The sequence below is a fragment of the Lepisma saccharinum genome, chromosome 22 (genome assembly GCF_977018435.1).
Source record: "Lepisma saccharinum chromosome 22, izLepSacc3.1, whole genome shotgun sequence".
NCBI classification, from domain to species: domain Eukaryota; kingdom Metazoa; phylum Arthropoda; class Insecta; order Zygentoma; family Lepismatidae; genus Lepisma; species Lepisma saccharinum.
In genome coordinates, this window is record NC_139250.1 from 39,299,965 (window position 1) to 39,323,382 (window position 23,418).

Genomic DNA, 23,418 nt, shown 5'->3' on the forward strand with positions numbered 1-23,418 from the left:
CTTTCATTTGTTCTTTGGTCAGCACGACGAACCTTCGTTTATGAATACGTCACAGATAGCGTTGCACGAACACCTACATTCCTCCCTCGACCAAATCATAGAGTTAGCTACTGCAATCACGGCAAATCCAATAAATTCACGTCCTTTCTCCCCAATTTCCTCCCCTCCACTAACACGGTTAAGGTCTGCTAATAGAAATTACCCTCAATTTGTCCTTGGACTGCAAACACCCGACAGAAACCAACCTCAACCCTTAGCAAGTACCCCAGCTCCCGTTTCAACTCCCTCTAACACTGTTAATAGTTCTGGTAACGTAGCTGTAGAAATTTCCACCACTAACATGGACACCCCAATCCCCACTGCATTATACCCGGCACCATTTAGCGGAAATGACCCTAAGGACATTGACTCATTTTTCCTTAAGTTTCAAAATGTAGCACACGCCGCAGGATGGACGGAAGCTAAGCGTAAAGAGATGTTACCTTTATTTTTGACGGACACCGCTTTAACTTATTTTCATGACATACAGAAACGACCCAATTTTGTAGACTTGACATACACCCATATCAAAGACGAGCTAAGTACGCTATTTAAGGGATCGTACCTGTCAGCAGATCCTGTACAGATAATACTTGCAAAGAATCAAATGATTAGTGAACCGATCCATACCTATGTTATTGCTAAAAAGGCATTAGTCCAGCAATACTTCCCGAACGCCACTGAAGAACAAACTCTCTCTTACATCATCACGGGACTGCGAGCCAAATACATTGGCTGTTTAACCAACAAGCATTTCGCCAAAACAGAAGAATTAATTGCCCACCTACAGAATTTCGAACGCCAGCAGTCATTGATTAATTCACGTATGTTAGAGGAGAAATTGGAAATAGATCAGGCAATTGCACAGGCAAGCTTACCCCAGACATTCACCCCGTCACCACTTCACAGCTGTTCGCATGCACAGGTCTACTCCCCCCTCCCCCGTAATCCATTGAACCCGAGTCAACAGTTTGTACCATACAACCAGTATCCATCTCCTTTTCTCCCACCATCGACTCATCAAGTCCAAAGTCTACAATCCAATCCCGCTCCCAATAACTCCCACGCAATGTATCAAGGAATGTATCATGTACCGAGTTCTGATAGTGCCCGCTGCGCGGCGACACCAGCCGTAGCCACAGAGAAACACGCTCAAAATGCCGCCTCTGGTGATGAGATAAATAAACTTTCGTCACAAATGTCGAACTTAGCTTTGCATTCAACCGAACAGATGAACGCAACTTCTCTTTTCAATCTTTGCTCAAATGTACTGGAATTTGCGAAAACGGCTAATCAAAACGCACATAACAGAGGTTTCAACAAGGGGAATAATAACTCCTCTTCCTACAGGAATAATAATAATCATAGAGCTAATCACAGAGGTAATTATAGATCGAACTCACGAGGCCAATTCAGAGCTAATAGTAACAAGAGGTTTCAACGTCGAGATCAGGGTAGTCGCGACGAAGCAAATACATCAGCCTGTAAGTTCTGTGGTCGTTAAAATCACGAGAGCGACAACTGCTTTTACAAGCCACAACGAGACAGTGGTTTAAACTAAAATCGTCTTCGACTTGCAGGAACGAAATCGAAGATAATACCAGATTAGATAAAGTTCCTATAATTGAGAGAAATGGCCTATACTTTATCAATAGTAGCATAAAAGGAAAACAGGTAGATTTACTTATTGACGTGGGTTCCCAAACCTCAATTTATCCCTCCCATCTTCTTCCTTCTGAAAGAAAAACATACAAGGTACAATCTACAATCCAAGGTGTGTCCGGATCGAAACTGAGTGTGTCTGAAATTGTAGTTCTTCCTATCATAATTGGAAAGCGTAAATATTCGCACCCATTTAGAATAGTAGATTCAACTAATGTCCGTCCCCTTTTAGGAAATGACTTTTTACGAACGCAGAGGTGCGAAATGTCGTTGAAAGACAACACAATAACTCTATCATTTAGGACGTACTCCAGATTATAGTATTTTAAGATCAAAGTACAAGACTCACCAGCTGTCCCATGACATATTCACTCAAATTGAGAATGTAAATGTGTATGAGGGAAAAGCTACCCTTTCAAACACAGTTCAGTTAAGTCCACGATCCAAGACTTATATCAATTTGAACATTACCACTACGACACCTAATACCCATAAGCCTGTACTTTTTACACCATCTGCTTCCCTTATGAGCCACCATCCAGTAGTCCTTCCCAATGCTGCAGTAAACCCGCAGTCACCTGTCATTCACATGCACAACCCTACGGAAACCACAATCACTTTGGAAAGTGACACAATATTAGGCGAAATATCGACATGTGAAATTTTAACTGACGTTACTTCCGTTTGGGAACATAAAAACGAAGATGTCGCATTTTCATACTCTTGTAATGAAAATAGTACAGTGAAGCAACAAATCAGTGAAAGTCAAAAGAAATTTGACCCCTCCCTCCTCACAGTTAACCCTGATATTCCCCGAGAAGAAAGAGAAAAAATCCTAAAGCTCGCATACACGTATGCAGATATTTTTCTCTTACCAGGGGATAAATTGACTAAAACTAATGTTTTGGAATATGATATCAAACTGACAGATGACACCCCAGTGTATGCTAAGACCTACCCTATTCCTTTTCATTACCGAGAACCCATGAAACAGGAAGTTCAGAAATTACTAGACCAAGGTGTTATAGAGCGCTGAGAAGGGAGTCCCTATCGACACCCAGTTCTATTAGTCAAGAAACCCAATGGGACTTACCGTTTTATTTCCGATTTGAGAGCGCTTAATGACATAATAGCTCCGATTTCCTTACAATCCCCAGACATAAAAACCATCATGACAGAGATGGCTGGAAAGAAATATTACTCAATTTTAGACATGTCCAGTGCATTTTTTCAGGTTGCATTAACAGAGCGTTCTAAAGACATTACCGCCTTTTCTATTAACAATCTTGGCAGTTTTAGATATGCTAGGTTATGCCAGGGATTGAAAACATCCCCCGGTGTAATGAACCGCGTAAGCGAACTTGCCCTTAGCGGAATAGACAGTTCAGAACTTTCTGTTTACACTGATGATATTATTATTTACAGTTCAAATCTCCCACACATGCTTAACATACTGGACAGAGTGTTTCAAAAGTTACGAACAGCATCCCTTAAATTATCACCCTCTAAGTGTAGGCTAGCTTTTACCGAAGTAAAAGTCCTCGGTAACTTGGTATCTCAAAAGGGAGTTAAGATTTCAGAACACATTCTTAAAGCTATTTTGGAATATCCCACCCCTACCACCAAACGCAAGCTTCGTAGTTTTCTAGGACTTGTAAATTTCATTCGACGATTTGTGCAAGGTTTTGCAGGACCAACAGAATGTTTATTCAAGCTTCTTAAAAAGAATGTTAAGTTTCAATGGACTGATGAACACCAGAAGAGCTTCGAAACACTGAAAGAAATGATCACGTCCGCCCCTATCCTCCGCCCTTATGACCCTAAACGCCCCTCATATGTATACATTGATGCGAGCGGAATTGGCATTGGAGGATCGTTGTTACAGCCTAATGAAGAAGGAAATTTACATCCATGTGCCTATTGTTCACGAGCATTAACAGACACAGAGAAAAGAGCTGACACATTTTCACTCGAAATTGCAGGTGCATATTATGTTTTGAAAACTTTCAAATTTTTTCTTATGAATCAACATTTTGTGGTTCTCACAGACAACAAAGCCTTATCCTATCTTCGTTCAACTAAACACCATAGTTCTATTTTAGGAAGAAGAGCCCTTTATTTTCAGAATTTTGATTTCGAAATAAGGCATGTCAGCGCTAGTAAAAATGCTCTCCCGTGCAAGTTTACCGCTTGACAAGACTAATCATGACAAGAAAGATGATGATGATGATGATGACTTATTCTTTCATCAAGTATTTCATGCACAAGCAGCAGATTTTGATATTAGTTCAGAACAACGTAAAGACCCCTATTTCAGAGACATTATTGACGTATTAGAAAACAAAGACAAAGCTAGTGACCCTAAACTAGAAAAGCTTTCGTATTCTTATGTACTCAAAAATGGAGTCTTACACAGGACTAATAAAATCAGAACTGGTTATAGGGATAGACTTTGTATTCCCCATGCATTAAGAAATCAAGTTTTCGATCTTATTCATGCACACAAAATGAACGGAAGTCACCAAGGTGCACAGAAGACATATAATTTAATTCTTATGCGCTACTTTTTCCCTAATATGAAGAAATTTGTGTACGATAAGGTTCGACATTGCATCCCTTGTCAGATCTCAAAGAAACCACAAGGTTCTAAACCGCATACGCTGCAAACATTTCAACCAGCCCAAATTCCTTTCCAACGAATTCATATTGAGGTATGTCTTCCTTTAGTCTCTTCAAAAACGCACAAATACAAATATTTCCTATCGGTAGTTGATAGTTGTACAAGATACGTAATTACAGCTCCTTTGGCTAATCACTATGCACAAAACATAGCAACAGCTTTAGTTGAGAGAGTCTTTTTAGTTCATGGCATCCCGGAAACGATCTATTTAGATCGTTCAACACCCAATTCAAGTTTACTCTTACGAGAGTTAGCTAATATTACAAGCGTACAACTAAAATATGTAGATACTTGTGCACATTTCACGAATGGTTTAGTTGAGAGTTCATTTAGTTACTTAAAGAAAGTTATGAGAGTTTTTGTGTTAGAAAAGAAGGCTTCGTGGTGTGACTATTTAGCTAGCGCAGCGTTCAGCCACAACATTACAATCCATTCTGGATCCCTCCAGAGCCCGTATTTTACTTTGTTTGGCTACAACCCAAGGATCTTAGCTGACGCAGTCCTTCCTTCGAACCCCGACAATATCTCCCAGACGAACGCACAGAGACTTGAACTCCTGACTTCCATACGTAAGACAGCACATGACAACCTGCATAAGCGTTACGAACAGCAGAAAAAGTACGCAGACCGCACTTCTAGGCAAGTACAGTACTCACCAGGACAACATGTATGGATTCTAGATGCCACTCCAACTCCAGGCGTGTCAAAAACCTTTGCATCCTCTTATAAGTACAAAGGAACTATTCTTCGCAAAGTTAACGAGAATTCCTACGAAGTAACTTTCATCGACGGCAGGAGTAAACAAAAGATTGACACTATTACCATTTCTAGACTCAAAGCCCGCTACGACTAGTGCCATGAAAACCCCACTAACATATACGTTAACATTCATTAACACTCCACTCTGTTATCACTCGCTTTAGCCTCCTCGCTCCTCGTTGCGTACATTGCACATGCTAGCATCCCATGATCCTTCATTTTCTCACGCTCATCGACTCCCCACCCCCCTCTTTCCACTTCCCGTGCTCGCACTGCATTTCTGCGTTAGAACGAACTCCTTTTTATTTTTTTTAACAAGATCAGGATTACAGAATGCTATCTCAATCGTCGGAACATTTATAATACATCTTTTGCCTAATAATTAATTTTTACAGATATTTTAATGTTATTTTATAATTTGCGATTAAACGCATGGTAATAGTCAGAACATATCACTTAGCTGATTTGACTAATAAGTACTTAGCACGTTTATGATTCTAACTAGCAAATATTTTTTCCCCCCATTTGCTGGTACATATACGCTCAAATGAAGAAAAAAAAGTACAAGGAAATAAAGAAAGAATGAACTAAGATAGAACAAGATGAACGATTTAAAGAACAAATGAACTGCGTAGAAGTTGCTTGAACTTTTGGCTTTTTGGCCATAGCAATTTTTTTTATTTACGCTCAGGTGTAACGCGAGCTGCTTCTTTGAAAGCTCCAATGCACTAAATATGTTAATAAAGCATATAATAAATATAGGCAAATGTTCCCACTCTCTTCTTTAATTTTATAGTTCAAATATTGATAGCATACAACATGGTATAGCTCATATCCCATGAAATTACAACCTACTCTATTTTTCAATGAACTATTACACAAACATATTACTTACTCTTTCTCACTTCTTTTTCAATTTTTTTTTTTTAGCAGCGAATCGAAGGCGCTTAAACCTTCGTCCACAATACACGTAAAATTCTTGCAATTGCTTTTATAAACGACATTTACACATATTACAGAAGGAAATGTCTCGTAATCACTTAGTTCGTTCTATTATCGCTAAATTCCCCTTTCTTTTCTCATGTCAGACCCCTACAACAAGATGTCTCCAGCTCATTATGCTATTATCGCATCCATCGTAATAGCTCTTCTCGGCATACTTATTTTATTGGCATTATTAATTATATCTTGCTGTCGTTCCCCCAAATCACCTGTCACCACACCCCAACAACGGTTAGAGAAATCTTCCATCAGTGCCCCAATTGCCTTACAATCACTTTCATATGCCCCGGAGACGACAGTCATTCCCACACCACCCCCTCTTCCACCGACCCCTTTCACCTCTGTTACGAAACAAATAAATACTTCCACTCAATGTACCACCATTCTTTCGAAAGGACGCCGACTTCCGGCACCTCAGGTCAAGCCACCGTCGCCCCCGGCCCCTATTCCGGCTAGGCCGATTATTCCACCTATTCCCCCCCCATTCCCCCCCGGCGAACTTTTCTTACAACATGGAATTATTCCACCCACTCCCCCCCCCGTTGCCCCCGGCGAACTTTTCTTCAGGTAAACCTGTTAATCATAAACAGGTCGCCTTCAAAACTCTACGTCATATAAGTAATAACGCCCCTTCGCCGTCATTCAAATTAGATATTACCTCCCCTCCCCCCCAAAATAATTCACCAGTTTTATCTGAAAGTCCTTTTTCAATTGATTTTATAACCCGTCATCATTTATTGTAACTCTGCTCCACTACCTTTTGCTTTTTCCTAATTTTTCCTTTTTTTGCGCTTGTTTCATTCTCATCGCCACGGATGTTACCGGACCCATGACGACCACCGGCTTGTACCATCGAGCGAGAGACCTAGGCTCATCGCAGAGACCGACAACGATTTTGTGGAATTCCAGCACCAAAGGACCCGTTCCCGTCTGGACCCCATGGCTGATTTTTCCATCTCCCACGCCGCGACCCAGATGTGGAGCGCCTTACTCAGGACGTTTCTTGCCCCGAAGCGCCATCGCAAATTTGACTTCCAGACTGCCCTCCCATGACGTCACGGCGACCTACATCGCCAAGGCCCCTCCCACTGAGTGCATCCTGCTCTTGTTTCCTGACGTCATATGATGCATATGTTATTTTTCATCGGCTCAAAGTGTTCCGGTGCTCAGCTACTTCAACTACCGTAAGGCACACGCTATTAGTACACACGCATGTCCTTTACAGTGCCAAAGTTTGTGCCCATGAATGCTACCCATACTGGATTAGAGATACGTCTCTTTCTTTTGTGTTTTTTTTATTATCGTCCGCTGCAAAGAACGTCCAGCCTATGGTGACATGAAGTTTACAGCGTTGCCATGTTAACTTACCTCAAGGCTCCGCTCCGCATCGTGTGTTCTGCCGAGTGTACTTTGAACTCAGCAAAGAGTAAATACAACCGCGTGCGGTTCCCGGCGTTTCTTCACACTGTGCTGACATGTGTTTTTTTTATTCTCGTGTTGTCATCATTCATTCAAAACTAGTTCAGTGTCACACTTATGTAATTATTTATACCCATGCCTCAGAACTTAGTTATTGTGCTCGTACTTTTTGAGTTTAAAGGAGGCTATAACCTACAGTTTTCATTTTTTTTCTCTACGTGTTTTTATATTTTTCTCAACGGTGTTTGGTGCTACTACGTTATTTTTGATGATATAACTATTCTGGTGATTTTTTTTATGGTGATGTGAATCTTCTGGTGATTGACTTGCTGTATTGGTTTTCTACGAGTTTGATATGTTAATAAATCATAATTTTTAAATATAACCTACTCCGGACGAGGTAGTCGACCATCGATTATTTCAACAAGGGGAATGTAGAGATATGGAGATTATTAAACCAAGAAAACATCGTCATGTTAATATTCACACTTGTTTATTTCCTGAACTTGTCCGACCAGCGAGTGATCCCAAGAATGCGCTAACTTGTAACTTCCGTTAAACAAGGAACTGAAGGCAAACGCGTGGATCTAAACAAGATCCATCGTGTTCGAAAGGTTTAACAACCTTTCGACGCCTGAGATTATAAAAGCAAGCTCCTACCCGGAGCTCGCTCTCATTCGAACTACGCTTATCATCGACGCTACGCTCTTTTGGATTCTGACACTCATCGACGCAACATGGATAATTAGTCTGATTACTTTACAACACATTACACTGCTGGACTACGACGATGGAACACGGAGTTACCGCTGCCTAGCATGCTACCAGTCGCGAGGGATCGCTCGGTGTGGTGAGCTGAGGTTCGCTGGATAGAACCTTGGCAACTTTCACGATTCGGTCTGCGAGAAGCATCAGGACAAGACATCACACACACCTACCAGGTATGAACAAGCGTGAATAACCTTTACACCAACTTTCCATATCTCTACCCTCCTAACGGAGCAGGTTCAGCCAACAGATATTATTAAGCTCTACCTAAATGTTTAAATGAAACTTCCCTGTGACCTCAGATCCCAGGTAAAACGGGATTACAACACTATTGTGTGTTTTACTTAATCTGATTGATGGTGTGTCGAGCTTGTAACAGAACCTTGTATTGTATCTGTGCACAATGTGTCTTTCGTTATAATTATGTACATTTTATTTTGTATACACTAGACAGGTAAATATATATACGCTTGCTACAGTTATTATTTTGAGTTCATTAAAGAGATTTTTACAGGAAACAGACTGATCAAAGACCCCTGCCATGCTTCGAAAAGCTTTTTTCTATTAACTTTATAATTATTTTATACTCTTTATAACATATATGCCCACATGTATGAAATGTTAAGTAGTAATCTCTCTTTTGGTGTATGATATATATTTTATGTAACTTTGTGCACAAATCTCTTAATACTCCACTTGTTACCCTTCATATTTTCCATGCCTATGTACCACAGGTATTATTATTATTATTATTATTATTATTATTATTATTATAGTGTATTCAGTGTTTACTTGTTTCTTTGTAGGTTGATGTGGTCATACTCGAAGTCCTCTCCCGTCTCCACGATCAGCCGTCAAAATGCCAGTTGGTGGGCGAGTGGCGGGAAAAATCGGAATCATCTCCTCCAACTACAACCGTGAGTAAAAGTTTCTTCAGCTGTACAGTAAATGACAAATGTTCTCGAAATCTAGCAAATGCAAAAATATTGCCTCAATAGTCAATTTTCGATTTCGACGACTTATACAACACAGATACGTTTCCACTGCTCCAAAGTAAGATTTTAGGTATTCATATCCTGAATGTCTGAATGGTAAAGTCAAACTAGTTGTTTGCAAGGCTATATTGTTATTAAATTTGATTTGATTTGACTTGGTTTATTTTACCTAGCTTTTTTGTGCCACTTTTTGGCTAATTTGAGAAGATGGGGATGAGTGATGGTATGATGAAATTTGCTGAATGGACACTCACAAACATCCATGTCCGGGCCAGGGTTCGAACCCGGTAATCCCTGGCGTCGTAGCGTGATGTGCTAGCCTCTCCGCCACGGGGGTTGTCTATATTGTTACTAAAATTTCGAGAAGGCCTCACAAGTTTCATGCAAAAGTATTGTCTGAGGGCTCACTCCACCACTACAGTTCATCAACATTCTCCCCAGAGCTGCTGACGTTATTTTGTAGTACTGAACCTCACTCATTCCAACATGCCGTGAAGAATCATGAGTGATGTAAATTCAGACCTCGACATATTCGCAACCTGGTGGTGTGACCAGCACCACGCTCCGATCGTTTCACCGCCAGGTACCCATTTACTAGAGTCTGGGTGAATATTAGAGTTACTAAACATGCAGGAAAATACTGGGAAAATTCCACCTTAAATGACGAACCAGGCATTCCCACGTAGCAGTCAGACACCCTACCGATTTTGCCATGGCTGCTCTTGAACCTTTGTGATAGCCAATACCCTAACGCAATGAATAACATCCAAATAAGATTTCATGACGATATATCGATTCATTTGGGGAAAAAATAGACAAACAATTGATGTACAGGGTGTACGCAAATGAGGCATACACTTTCGGATTTAAATAGAAATAAAACTACAATATTGAATAAAGAAATTATATTTATAAAATACATACCAACAGTGGAAAGTAGGTGTAGTGGCTCGGTTCACCAACATTAAATGAGGATCGAAAAAATCTCAAAAACTCATTTTCTCACGACGTTCTACGCCTCATTTATTGCGATTATGATGTTTTTCAGCGAAGAAAACAGCACCAAAACATCAAAAAACTCACTTCAATTCACTGAAGTGAGCCGCAGTGTTGCAAAACCTACGAAAATTTCATAAAAAAAAATCTTATTTTCTCTCCACGTTCCGCGCTTTTATTTGTTGCGCTGACACAGCGTGATGAGTAAATGCACTCTCTTATTCTTGAAGGATGAATGCACCTTATCGTAATTTTCCAAGTCCGGGACCAAATGTTTGTATATCGTGACCTTTGCAAACCTCATTTGGGGAACGATGTGCCACACACACACACGCGCTTGTATTGTGACCACTTTCTCTCCACGTTCCGCGCTTTTATTCGTTGCGCTGACACAGCGTGATGAGCAAATAATGCATTTTTTTCATTCTTGAAGGATGAATGCACCTTATCGTAATTTTCCAAGTCTGGGACCAAATGTTTGTATATCGTGACCTTTGTAAACCTCATTTGGGGTTCAAAAATACCTCAAAAACTCATTTTTTCTCCACGTTCCGCGCTTTTATTTGTTGCGCTGACACGGCGTGATGAGTAAATAATGTACACTCTCTCATCCTCGAAGGATGAATGCACCTTATCGTAATTTTCCAAGTCTGGGACGAAATGTTTGTATATCGTGACCTTTGCAAACCTCATTTGGGGAACGATGTGCCACACACACACACGCGCTTGTATTGTGACCACTTTCTCTCCACGTTCCGCGCTTTTATTCGTTGCGCTGACACAGCGTGATGAGCAAATAATGTACTCTCTCTCATCCTCGAAGGATGAATGCACCTTATCGTAATTTTCCAAGTCCCGGACCAAATGTTTCTATATCGTGACCTTTGTAAACCTCATTTGAGGGGTCAAAAATACCTCAAAAACTTATTTTTTCTCCACGTTCCGCGCTTTTATTTGTTGCGCTGACACGGCGTGATGAGTAAATAATGTACTCTCCCTCATCCTCGAAGGATGAATGCACCTTATCGTAATTTTCCAAGTCCGGGGCCAAATGTTTGTATATCGTGACCTTTGGAAACCTCTTTCGGGGACGATGTGCCGCACACACACACGCGCGCGTGCTTGTAACGACAATTTTGTTCCCTCTCTCTCTGCGTGTGCTATCAACGTTAACACAATGACACAAATTCAACAAATAGGTAGGCCACGATCTTCCTCCTAAATCGCATTACATACATGTGGAAAAAAAAAACTTTGCCTGTCATTACAAAAAAAAAACTTTGACCGTATTCTTAAATAACTAACAAGGACAATGAATCTTTTTGGCTTCCGCAAACAGATCAACATGGAGACTGCACCGCCAAATTTCAATAACCTCTTACCTTCCGTGTTATCTAAACTTAATGGTTTACTGATCGTTCACCTTAACAGCATATGGACGAAATTGGATGATGATGTGGGCAAGATGTTTTATGTTTTTAATAACAATTTACATTTCTACGAAATTCCGATCGACGGGAAACTTCAAATCACCGTGAATCCGGAAAACGCAGGCGAAATCAAAATTTCTACCGGCAAGAATATTTTTCGAATTAAGCACGACAAGATGCTTTCTAACATTACGTACGATGTTTCTGCAGGAGATTATCTTTACATGGAACTCCTCGGAGATTATGACAAACTTATTCCTCTCTTCGTAGAATTACGAATCGTCTATCCTATTATAAATAACCGTTAACCAAAAATGCCTAACGACATTTTCGGCAACACCAAGCGTGTAGACCATGCGGAAGAGATTCTCATGTTGGACATTCGAGTTAAGAAGTTGAGGAGTGATTTGATTGCTTTGCAGGAGACCTTAAACAAAAGTTTAGAGTCGGAAATCGCTACGCTCCAAACGCAATGTCTCGACCCCATTCTGAAAATCGATTCCGAACTGAAGACGCTGATAAAAAATTATGTCGACGTACCTTCTTACGACATCGTTCAAAATATACAGTTGAGCGTGGATTCGGTTCAAAATGATTTGGCCAAATTACAACAATTTCAATCGAAAAATGATGATTTGGAAAAATTGAAACTCGAAATCGAAGAACGAACTTCCGCAATAGAAAAGAATTTCTCTGAACTTCAAACCGTCGTGAAAGATATTGATGTAGAACGCTTGCATGTCGTCGTTTCCAAATTACAAGAAGAATTCACCGGCACGTTGGAAGAAATTAAATCCAAGTTGCAGACTTTGGAAGATACCATGACGAACCTACCATCGTCAGACGAACTGCAGGTCATCGGTAAAAGCGTCGCGAACATAAAAATTCAATTGGAGGCGTATCGAGATTTCGAACACATTCAAACCACCATCGCTACGCTTCAGGCGTCCTTGGAATTGATCAACGAAGAAATTAAAAATATTCACGCTGAAGCGAGAGCGTTGACGAGCATTCAAGACACGTTGAGCACGGTTCAGCAGAAGATCGAATATTTAGAAAATTTGAACGTCGAAACGAATCTCGCTCATTTTCATCACGTACTCGACAACATACAGGGTGACTTGGAATCGTTACGGACGAGCGTGCCTTCGAGCGAAGATTTGGAAAAATTGAAAACGGCGGTGACGGCACTATCCGATTCGAGCGACATCAAAAGTTCATTGAGCGATCTCGAGAGTAGGGTGGCCAATCTCCCCACCTCCAAAGAATTGCACGCTTTGAAAAGAAACATATCTCGAATGCTGAAACGACTAGAAACGGAAACGGCGAACGTGGAACAGATTCGAGACGAAATTAGTTCGCTGGTGTCGACGCTGCCCACTTCGCAGAGCGTCGCCGACCTTCACACGCAGTTTACAGAGATGCGAAGCATCGTGAACGATCTTACCGAGAAGAGCTCGAAATTGAATCAAGTCGAGAACCTTCAGAACATTGTCGTCAACATCAGAGATCAAGTTGGAGTGCTGGAATCCACGCAGGAATCGACGCTGGCCTCTTTCGGTGCCAAGTTGCAAGAACTCAACGAAAACTACAAGCAGTTGAACGTGGAAGTGAAAATCAAACCGTCGTTTTCTACCGTAACGGATACCATAATCGAGCATTTGCTGCCCATCGAAAATAAACTCGGACAAGTTCACAGTAATCTCGTCACCTTCGACACTAAATTCGCCAAATTGTTCACCTTGCAAGCCATCGAAATCAACAGCGTTCCCAATCAACAGAGAATCTGCACGTTCGTCGAAGGTAACAAACTGTACATTTTGCATCCTTATCATCCGTACTACAAGTTTCTCCTCGATGGGACAATTCAGATAAACGAATTTTCGTACTGGTCTCACGGCAGAAAAGCTAGCGTTCCTACCATGACCTTAATATTGAATCGTGGTGTCCAGAAAGCAGGAAACATTCCTCTGGCACGTTGGAACGAAACGCGCAACATATATGAAATACACGAAGACGAAGATCTCACCGTTTTCGACGTGAGTGCCGGCGATAAGCTGATCATTCAAGACACGAGCGAGGTGCCACCTTCTTTGAATCCCATCACGCTGGTGCTTCTCTTCAAACGTAATCTCTAAAAAATGTCTAGGCAAGCCATCGTCGAAGAATTGCATAAACCTTCACGCCTCAACTACGAACGTTTGGCTGTAGTAACCAAGGGCATCGACGACCTCTGGCAAAGCGACCTCGTGGAGATGAGTAGCGGCAATTTGAAAAACGTACATAAATGGAACAAGGGCAACAAGTACCTCCTCACCGTCATAGACACATTTTCGAAATTCGCATGGGCTCTACCTTTGAAGGCGAAAACAGGATCGTGCGTCACGGAAGCATTCAAATTAATTTTTCGCGAAAGCGGCGGCAGACGACCTCGGTTTCTGCACACGGACAACGGTAAAGAATTTTACAACGCCGTATTCCAAAAGTTTATTCAAAAACATGGCATTCGACATTATTCGACCTTCAGTCACATCAAAGCCAGCATCGTGGAAAGATTCAATCGAACCTTGAAAACTCACATGTGGAAACGATTCACGCTTCGGGGAAATTACAAATGGGTCGACATCCTGCCGGAACTCGTCGACACCTATAATGATACGGTACACAGAACGATAGGCATGAAGCCAGCTGACGTTACGAAATCTGACGAGCAGCGTTTAATTTCTACAGTTTACTGTCCAAAGTACACACCCACGACAAAAAAAGCTAAATACAAAATTGGAGACCGGGTGAGGATCAGCAAATTCAAACGCACCTTCGAGAAGGGATTCACAAAAAATTGGAGCACGGAACTCTTTACGGTGGTTCGAGTTTTACCCGGAAACCGACACACGTATATAATAAAAGATAGTAGCGGCGAGATTTTGAAAGGAAGATTTTACGAAGAGGAACTCTCTAAAACGAAACACCCCGACACGTACCTCATCGAGAAAGTATTGCGTAGGAAAGGTGACAAACTGTTTGTCAAATGGCTGGGACTTCCGGAAAAGAGTTGGATCGACGCGAACGAAGTGATCTTGTGAGTACGTGGAACGTGGTGAAGCGTCTACCGGATCCGGAAAGTCAAACGAAGAAAAAGAACGGTGAGTTGCTTCCCGACAGCATCCGCTGTCTGATCGTAGGTCCTTCGGGGTGTGGGAAAACGACACTGCTCGTGGACAATTTTCTCCTCGCACCGAATTGGTTAGATTGGAAGAACAGGCACCTGTACGTGTTCTCGAAAAGTTTGGAGCAATCCAAATACCAGCAACTGATGAAACTGTACGATGGTCTGGACATTGCAACGTTCGCCTCGGAAATAAAACCACTCGACGATTGTCGTGAAAATTCAGTCGTTGTGTTCGACGACGCCATCCTGGAAAATCAAAATGAAATTCGTAACTTTTTCACGCAAGGTCGTCACAAAGGAATGGATTGCTTCTACCTAGCTCAAACGTTTTCCAAAATTCCAAAACAGTTAGTACGCGACAACGCTAATTTCATATGTTTGTTTCGTCAAGATCACACCAACCTCAAGCACGCGTACGATGACTACGTAGGCGGAGACATGAACTACAATCAATTTTCGGAACGCTGCTGCTCTACTTGCTGGAACGGTGACGATTTCGGATTCGCGACGATCGACATGACGAGGAAACCCAACGACGGAAAATACAGAAACAAAATCAACGACTTTCTAAACGTTGCAACGTTGTGAGAAACGACGTGTATAAATAACGTCATGACGAAACGAAAAATCGAAGACGAAAATCTCAAGCTTCGCGATTACCTCGCGAAACGCTTCAAAGGTTGGAAATCCGAGAATCGCGGATTCTACGAAGAGAAGAAACGTCAGGATCAACCTGTGATCGATGCCATCAGCGGTCTAGGTAAAGAAATTAAAAGTGTCACGGAACAAAATAAAAAATTGATCAACGAACTCGTACCGCTCGCAGCTAAAAGTTACGCCGTACCCACGCCCATTTCGAGCATCCCTTCGACGCCGTTCGAACTGAAGGATGCACCGCCACGACGTCGAGCCATAGGTAGCACGTCGTCGTCTTCGGATAAAATCGAGTTGGGACCTTTGGCACGAGACTACCTGAGTACGGGGAAATTCGACAAGAATGAAGTGTTCGGATTGTATCCCAGCATGGAAACCAACGAAGGCGGTTGTGTGGTGTGGAAGATTGGGAAATCGAAGGTGACCTTCGAAGGCAACGACATTAAAGTTAATTTAGGCGAGAAGGATAGTTGGACCAGGTATCCGGGTACGGTGGGACTGTGGGAACTCGTTGCCAAAAAGCAGCCGAAAGATTACACCGACGAAGATTACCAGAGTTACAAGGAAATTCTGATCATGACGGATGCCTTGTACCAGAACAACGACGCCTCGCAGAATAGGGTGAAATCGAGCAGCGGCGAGAAGTACAGGAATCTCATCAAACCGATTTGGAACCAGGTCAAAACAGGCAGCGGCGTCAAACGCTACAACACGCTACCCAAAGAATTCGTTTGGGTGGACGACGTAAGGAAACTCGTGGACCGATTGTTGGTGATAGCCGGCGAAGAGAATGCAGGCAACCGTAATTTCTACAACGAGAAGGTTGGCATCGTGGACATGATCAGCACGAAACTTTCCAACTTCATCGTGAACGACGACAAGGGCATAGGTTACCTGATCAAAATCATCAACACGCTGCCTCCGAAATTTTGGAACGTGGCCGAAGGAAAGGGGCTCGTGAACGACATCATCAACAAGTTACCTTTCGAGATGCATTTACCTGGCTACCAGTACTGCGGACCGGGTACCAAACTCGAGAAAAGATTGGAGAGAGGAGACAAGGGTGTGAATCCGTTGGACGCGGCATGCAAAGATCAAGACATCGCCTACAACACCACGCAGACGGATCTGGACGCACGTCACGAAGCAGACAAAAAATTGGAACATGAAGCTTTCGAAAGGTTCGTGAGCAGAGACGCATCGTTGGGTGAACGGGTCGCCGCACTGGGTACCACCATCGATATGAACACAAAACAAAAATTGGGGTGGGGAATATAAATAACATAGAGTAAAAAATAATAATAATAACAACACATCATCGCGTTTTCCGAAGCACGGATTTTCTTCCTCTGTTAAAAAATAATAATATATATACGTGTCAAAAAAAACTTGATATATAAATAACACACATCGTAAAAAATAATCTTCGGTATATATAAATAACACACATCGTGAAAAAACAATTAAATTTCTCTCTAACACTCTGAAATTTTTTTTTGATATGACGACTGAAAAAATGAGTGATCTCCAAGCATTAAAACAAATGCTAAATTTGTCAGTCGAGTATGTAAAAATTCAGGAATTGGAAGTCGACAAACCTTACACGATAAATTCCGGTTCAATCGTTTCTACCCAGTATGGTCTCAAGGTACGCCTGTTGCTCAACGCACAATACAGTCTATTTTTACCAGATCGATACGCTAACATGTTATCCGACGAGAAGCTATCTATTTTAATCGAGAACAAAACTCGAATCGTGTACAAGGGGACAAAGGAACTTCTTGGCAAGAAAACGAAGCACGTAATAGAATTTGTGTAACGACTGCGAGGCCGTGAAAAAAAATCTCAGAACATTTATATATAAATAACATACCGTAAAAAACTACACGAGAAAAATCTCAGAATATATATATAAATAACATACCGTAAAAATAACACATAGAGCATCAACATGAAGCCCAAGGGTGTCGTGTACCAGATACCATACTCCAATCTTAAAAATCTAGGTGCCCTCGATGGGTTACTCACCAAGAAACAACGCGAGAAGAAACGTTCTTGCTTGAGCAAAGGACACGGAATGAAATTACTTCTCAGCACACCTCAATTGAGACGCTTGCAGCGTTCGCGGAAACAGCAAATGGTCGGAGGTTTCATATTCAGCATCCCGGCCATCCTGGCAGCATTGGGGGCTGTTGGAAGTTTGGCTGGCGGAAGTGCCGCCATCGCGAAAACCGTCATCGACTCGAAGAAGAACAAAGCGGAATTGGAAGATCAGAAACGTCACAACCTGGCCATGGAGAAGAAAAGGGGCAAGGGCGTGATGAAAAAGTTTAAAAAAAAGAAACAACAGCACTCACCAACCGAGACATTGAATCTCTGATCGAACCGTTACAAATCATCCACTTCAGAGGAGTTTTCATGTCCGACTCTTTACCTTCAAGCGTTAAAAGAAGAAAATGCGGAGTAGTCAACTTGGACGGTCAAGAAAATCCAGGCACGCATTGGATATGTTACCACAAAAATAATAATAAAGCATTCGTTTTCGATTCTTTCGGAGGTGTTCCACCTACAAATTTAATTCATTATCTGAAAACGAACAAAACCTCTATATACTACAACGACGAACGCATTCAAAATTTCGGAGACGTGAACTGCGGTCATCTCTGCCTCTCCGTGCTCGCGTTTCTCTCTAAAATAAATAACCCTACGATCGAGGATTTCCAGAAAGCATTGTGGAACCTCAAACAGCATCACTAGGATGGGTGTGTTCCATCTCACGAGCGAATCTTCAATCTTGAAACTCACGCTGCACGACGACATCGTCTATCCTAAATCCGTGGCTCTGCGTGCATTCTACAGCATGTACCTCATACCTAACGTCACGCAGCACAACAACAAAATTAGCGTCGGAAGCGAACACATCGTCGTCACGCCAGGCCAATACAATCTTTCCACTTTGCAAGCTCAATTACCCAAAGGCACGTACTTTTCTCAAAATTCGGTCACGCACAGAGTGGAAATCCTATCCGCGACGGAGACCGTGGACCTGGGCACCATGGGAGAACTTTTAGGTTTCGAGAACAACCACCCAAAACTCGAAGCTGGCATCAAGCACGTAGCAACCAACATTCCTAAATTCTTGGCCATAGAGACTCTGAACGTACACTGCAACGTGGCGGAAGGCATGATCACGAAATCTTCGGACGGATTATTAGGAAGTCACAAGCAGACGGGAATCATAGCCACTTTCAAACCAAGTTCCGAGTTCATGGAACCGATCATCTACACGCCCTCTTCGCCGATCTATTTTCCAGTATGTCGCAACCGCATAGACGACATAGAGATGGTGGTGACGAACGAGAAAGGAGACGTGGTGGATTTCGCAGGTGCCACTACGACGGCCATCGTGGAGATCAACGTATAATAAATAACCATACATGTAAAATGGAGCAAATCGAAAGTTACGAATTGCAATCTTTCCCTCCCAACCGTCGCACGTTCGCCAATCTTAACGAGGCAAACAGGGAGATCGAATACGACGTTGACGTAGGCGATGGGTTCATTCATCCTCACAGAGCGGACCTCTACCTTCAATTCGACGTGGTGAAGAAAGAAAGCGGAGACGCGTTTCCCGCAGCAGCAAATTTGATACTCATGGACAACTTCGTGCCTCACCTGTTCTCGCAGGTGGAGTTGAGAAAACACAACACCGTCATCGACAGAATAGATTATCCAGGCATCACGTCGACGGCAGTGGGAACGTTGAAATTATCCAAAACGGACGCAGCATACTATCAGGCCGGGGGATTCGAAGCCGGGACCAAAATATCGACGACAAGTCACACGGTGCTCTTTCCCATGCGTCTGCTGCCTGGTTTCTTCTCGGACTACAAGGAGATCATGTGGAAGGGAGGACTGCGCGTCACGTTTCGAAGAGCGGCCAACGACAACGACGCACTGATGCGATACGCTACTTTGGGTCCGGACGGCACCACGCCGATAGCCAACACATTACCCGAAGCGGCCAAGTGCGTCATCCGGAGCATGGAATTGAGAATGCCGGTGGTGGAATACGAAACGAACTACGCCCTCAAGTACAAAGCGGAGATCTTGAGAAGTCCGCAGGTGCCGATTCACTTTCACGGTTACCAGTGCGTGCAGAAGATGGCGTCGGGAAGTCACATGGAATTCGACGTGACGACGCAGTTTAACAACATACAGTTCGACATGCCAGATTTCGTCGTTGTGCTCTTTCAGACCGGACGCAATAACGATCAGGAAAAAGATTCCAGCAAATTCGACGACTGCAAGATCAAGAACGTTTATCTGAAGAACGGTAGGAACGAAGTGTTCCCGCGCGAGAATTACAACCTCGACATGACCAAAAACGATTACCTCAAACTTTACGAAGCTTACACGGCTTACAAACGCGTGACCGAGGGAAACGTGGACGTGTACTACGCGCCCAGCGAATTCAAAACACGCAGGCCGATGTTCGTCATTAACACATCTAAGAGAAAGCAGGTGGTGGTCAACGATCGAACCAACATCAAGGTCGTGTGCGAGTTCCACGACGCGCTGCCTGCCGATACTCTCTGCAGCGTCATCCTGATTGAAGAGAAGTCTTTTGTGTATGATGTCAAAAATGAAAGAGTGACCGAACAGTTTTAAGTACAAGAAAAAAAATCACATAATTCTCAAAAAATTATACTGACCGCAGGTTCAAATATTAGATTAACCTGCAACGCAATGTTTAGGATGTACTGCGAGGAACACCTTCTTACATTTGTGAGAATAATCTGGAATAACAAAATAATAATAAAAAAAATTAATTTTAATGCATTTTAGAAATAAATCACACTTGAACGCACAAAGGAACTTCCCCTTTGGCCCTGCGTGTGCCCCATATTCACCCCGTAGGGCGCGGCAGGGAGTTAGTCCCGCTAAAAATCCCAAACCTCCACCTGTTTTTTTTTTTTTTTTTTTGCATTTGAAGATAAACACTATTGTTCTAATATTTTGGCTATATTAAATTAGAACTTCTGTTACATAAATTGTTTTTTTTTTTTCATACATACATACATACATGCCATTTACCACATTCGAAGCTAATTTCTAAACGAAAATGGCCCCATGGGAGCGTGTGAATCCCACATTTCAGAACGCACCTCTTGTCGTCGCGTGCGTCCAGGACAACCTTTCTCACCTGGTTGGTTGTCAACACATGGTCGACGTTCTGGATGCGCTGCTCCACTCCTGCAATTGACGTCCTAGTTTGAAGGGTTTTGACGTAATCCACGAACTTGAGGTACTCTTGGACGACCTTCCTGTCCACACCCTTAGCCTTTTTCGTGATGGATCCTTCTGCATAGGTTTTGGCGCAAAGACCGGCTTTCTTGAGAGCCACATCACCGTCCTTCACGTCTTTGAGTTTGCCGGGCACCTTCTTGTTGCGAGCCAGGATGCCGTATCGGTTCGGCTGGGGATAGCCCGAGGTGTCGAAGAGGTCAACCAAAGATGGAACCGTGGCCATATCCTCGTACGCGTCGGCTGTGTGAACCTGGTATATTAAACTGTCCGTGTCTATGTAGAGAAGCGAGATGTTGTGGTCGTAGTGTGCACGTAATATGTCGTAGTACGTCTCGAACATGTGTAGCTTGCTCAGATCCAGAACCGTGGCTCCAACGTAGATGGGCTTGGTGAGCCTCACCTCACCTCGCTTCATGTGAATCAGAGCCAGCTGCTCATTGTAAATGGTCCTTGATTTGAATAACGGGTTTGCTACGAGCCTGCGACATTGTGCTTTGTTTGATATTAGCCTCACATCTACACGATTTCGCACATTCTCCATAGTTTTCCCGAACACCGCATTGTTCATTAACTTGAAGAAATCGCGATCGAAATCAGAAGTGGCGACTGTGCGATGTTCGGTGTTGAGCTCGATGTATGGCCTCAACCATGGAGAATGCTCGAACATCAAAACTCGATGTACCGTGCGGACGGTAACCCCTCGCTTCATCAACCACCGGAGGTTTTGGTAGTGCAGGACATAACGCTCTTTGGGCACAAAGTCCATGATGAGCTTTGCTTGGTTCGAGCCGGGCGGGCATTTGAATTCCGGGACTGGCGGAAGATCGCAGAACAAATCCTGCACCTTCTCGGAGAACTCGAGGTCCACCTCGGCAAAAAATCCGCGTTCCAAATCGTCGAAACCTTCAACGTCGAAGTTGGAGGGATCGGCCCACTCGAAGCCTCCAAAGGGGAGTGGCTGCATCATGGAGTGTCCGTAGAGGTTGTTGACGTCCGTGTGCATGATGTAGCTGGACGGTTGCGAAGGGTCGTAACCGGTGGCCATGTGGTGATTGTTGGCGCGTGCGTATCGCTGCGACACCTGGACCATTCCACCCCGCACGGCACGTTCTACAAACAGCATCATGTCCACGTCCGAAAGAAGCTCAAGCCTGATTTAGTAAGAAGAAGCATGGCCGACCAGGCCAGTCCGGGAAGACTGTAGAAGTATGCAGGGTCCAGCTTGTAGATGGTCTTCGCAGTTGCACGGAACGTCTGGAACACGTCGGCGAGGAGCGTCACATCAAGTTTGAGGTAGGCATCGTGGTAGTCCCCGAGATTTTGGCAATCCAGCTCGCGCCACATGGACTGAGCATGGTTATAGTTATCCTCAGATATGTCCGAGCCTCGCAGCTTGCTATAGAAGTTTGCTCGAGGAGGTAGTGACGTCTCCGCGAACTTGGTAGGGTCTGTGACGTATTCGTAGGGGTAGACCCCCTTACGCCTGAAGAGACCGGCGTCCAAGTTTGGAAAATTCGCAGAGGTGATGAGTATTTGCTCGAAGCTAAGCTTCCCCGCGAGAGCATCGAGGCTGGCCGGGAGGAACCTCAGGGAGTCGAGGAAGCGAAGCTCGACGGTAGAGTGTGATCCCGGGATTCGAACCCACTTGTTCAAGCTAATGTAACGCTCCTCGTTCTGCGCCAGGATGTTGATTCGCATGTCGTCGTACCCCAAGTGAGGTACCAGATGGTGGAAGTCGTATCCCGAGCCATTGTGAAAAAACACAGGGATGAAGCGCGGGTCCCGGGCCATTAGGTTGTGATCGTTGCACCAAGGACCAACGTACCTACCGTTAAAGTGATCGTGGTGTTGGACTTTACGGTTGTTGGCGGTGTACTCCTCGACGCAGACAGGGCAAGCGATGGCCTCGTCGTGTCTACGTTGATCGTCGGGGGACAGTGGGAGCATAGGCTTGGGGGCCAACAGTACTTTTGTTATCTCGATGGTCTCGACAACCATCCTCTCGAGGAAGTGTTTGGCTGTGTCGGGACCGCGGTACACGTAGGGCTCGGGGGCGATGTGCTGGTCTCGTCGCACCACAACATATGTGAAGTTGGATGCCTCGTGGAGTTGGTAAGGGGTGGTGGAGGAAACTTCGGGATCGGGATCGCAAGTGGACAGGGGTTTGAGGAAGGTCTCGAAATCCGCGATGATGATAGCGGGGTGCTCCACCATGGCACCGTGCATGTGGAAACGCTCCACAGTGCCAGGTTTGGGCAAGACTGCCACCCCAGGCTCGTTGGCATTGCAATAAAGTTTGTGGCGAGCGAGCTTCTCGACAGCGATGTTGGGATCTCTGATGCGTTGGTAATCCTGCTGTTCTCGATTATCAAATGTGGACAAGCACCTGCGACAAACTTCTATGTGGTGACTATCACTGCCCCGTTGGCTCGAAACAAGCCGAGAAAGGGAACGAATGAGGGTGTAATGGTGATGGGTCTCGTCCTTGATGAGCAGAAGGTGAATTTCTCGAGCATCATCGTCGTCTACATCGCT

At 43.6% G+C, this 23,418-nt stretch overlaps 1 protein-coding gene across 2 annotated transcripts in view; it reads left to right on the top strand.

Annotated features, from left to right (window-relative positions):
* LOC146004971 (uncharacterized) overlaps positions 1-23,418 on the top strand; it is a 628,831-nt gene that overhangs the window by 573,518 nt on the left and 31,895 nt on the right. For both annotated transcript variants that reach the window (XM_083144050.1, XM_083144051.1), the window contains one exon: positions 9,136-9,246. In XM_083144050.1, coding sequence (XP_083000176.1) covers positions 9,189-9,246 — 58 coding nt within the window. In that variant the 5' untranslated portion in view covers positions 9,136-9,188. The remainder of the gene's footprint in view (positions 1-9,135; positions 9,247-23,418) is intronic.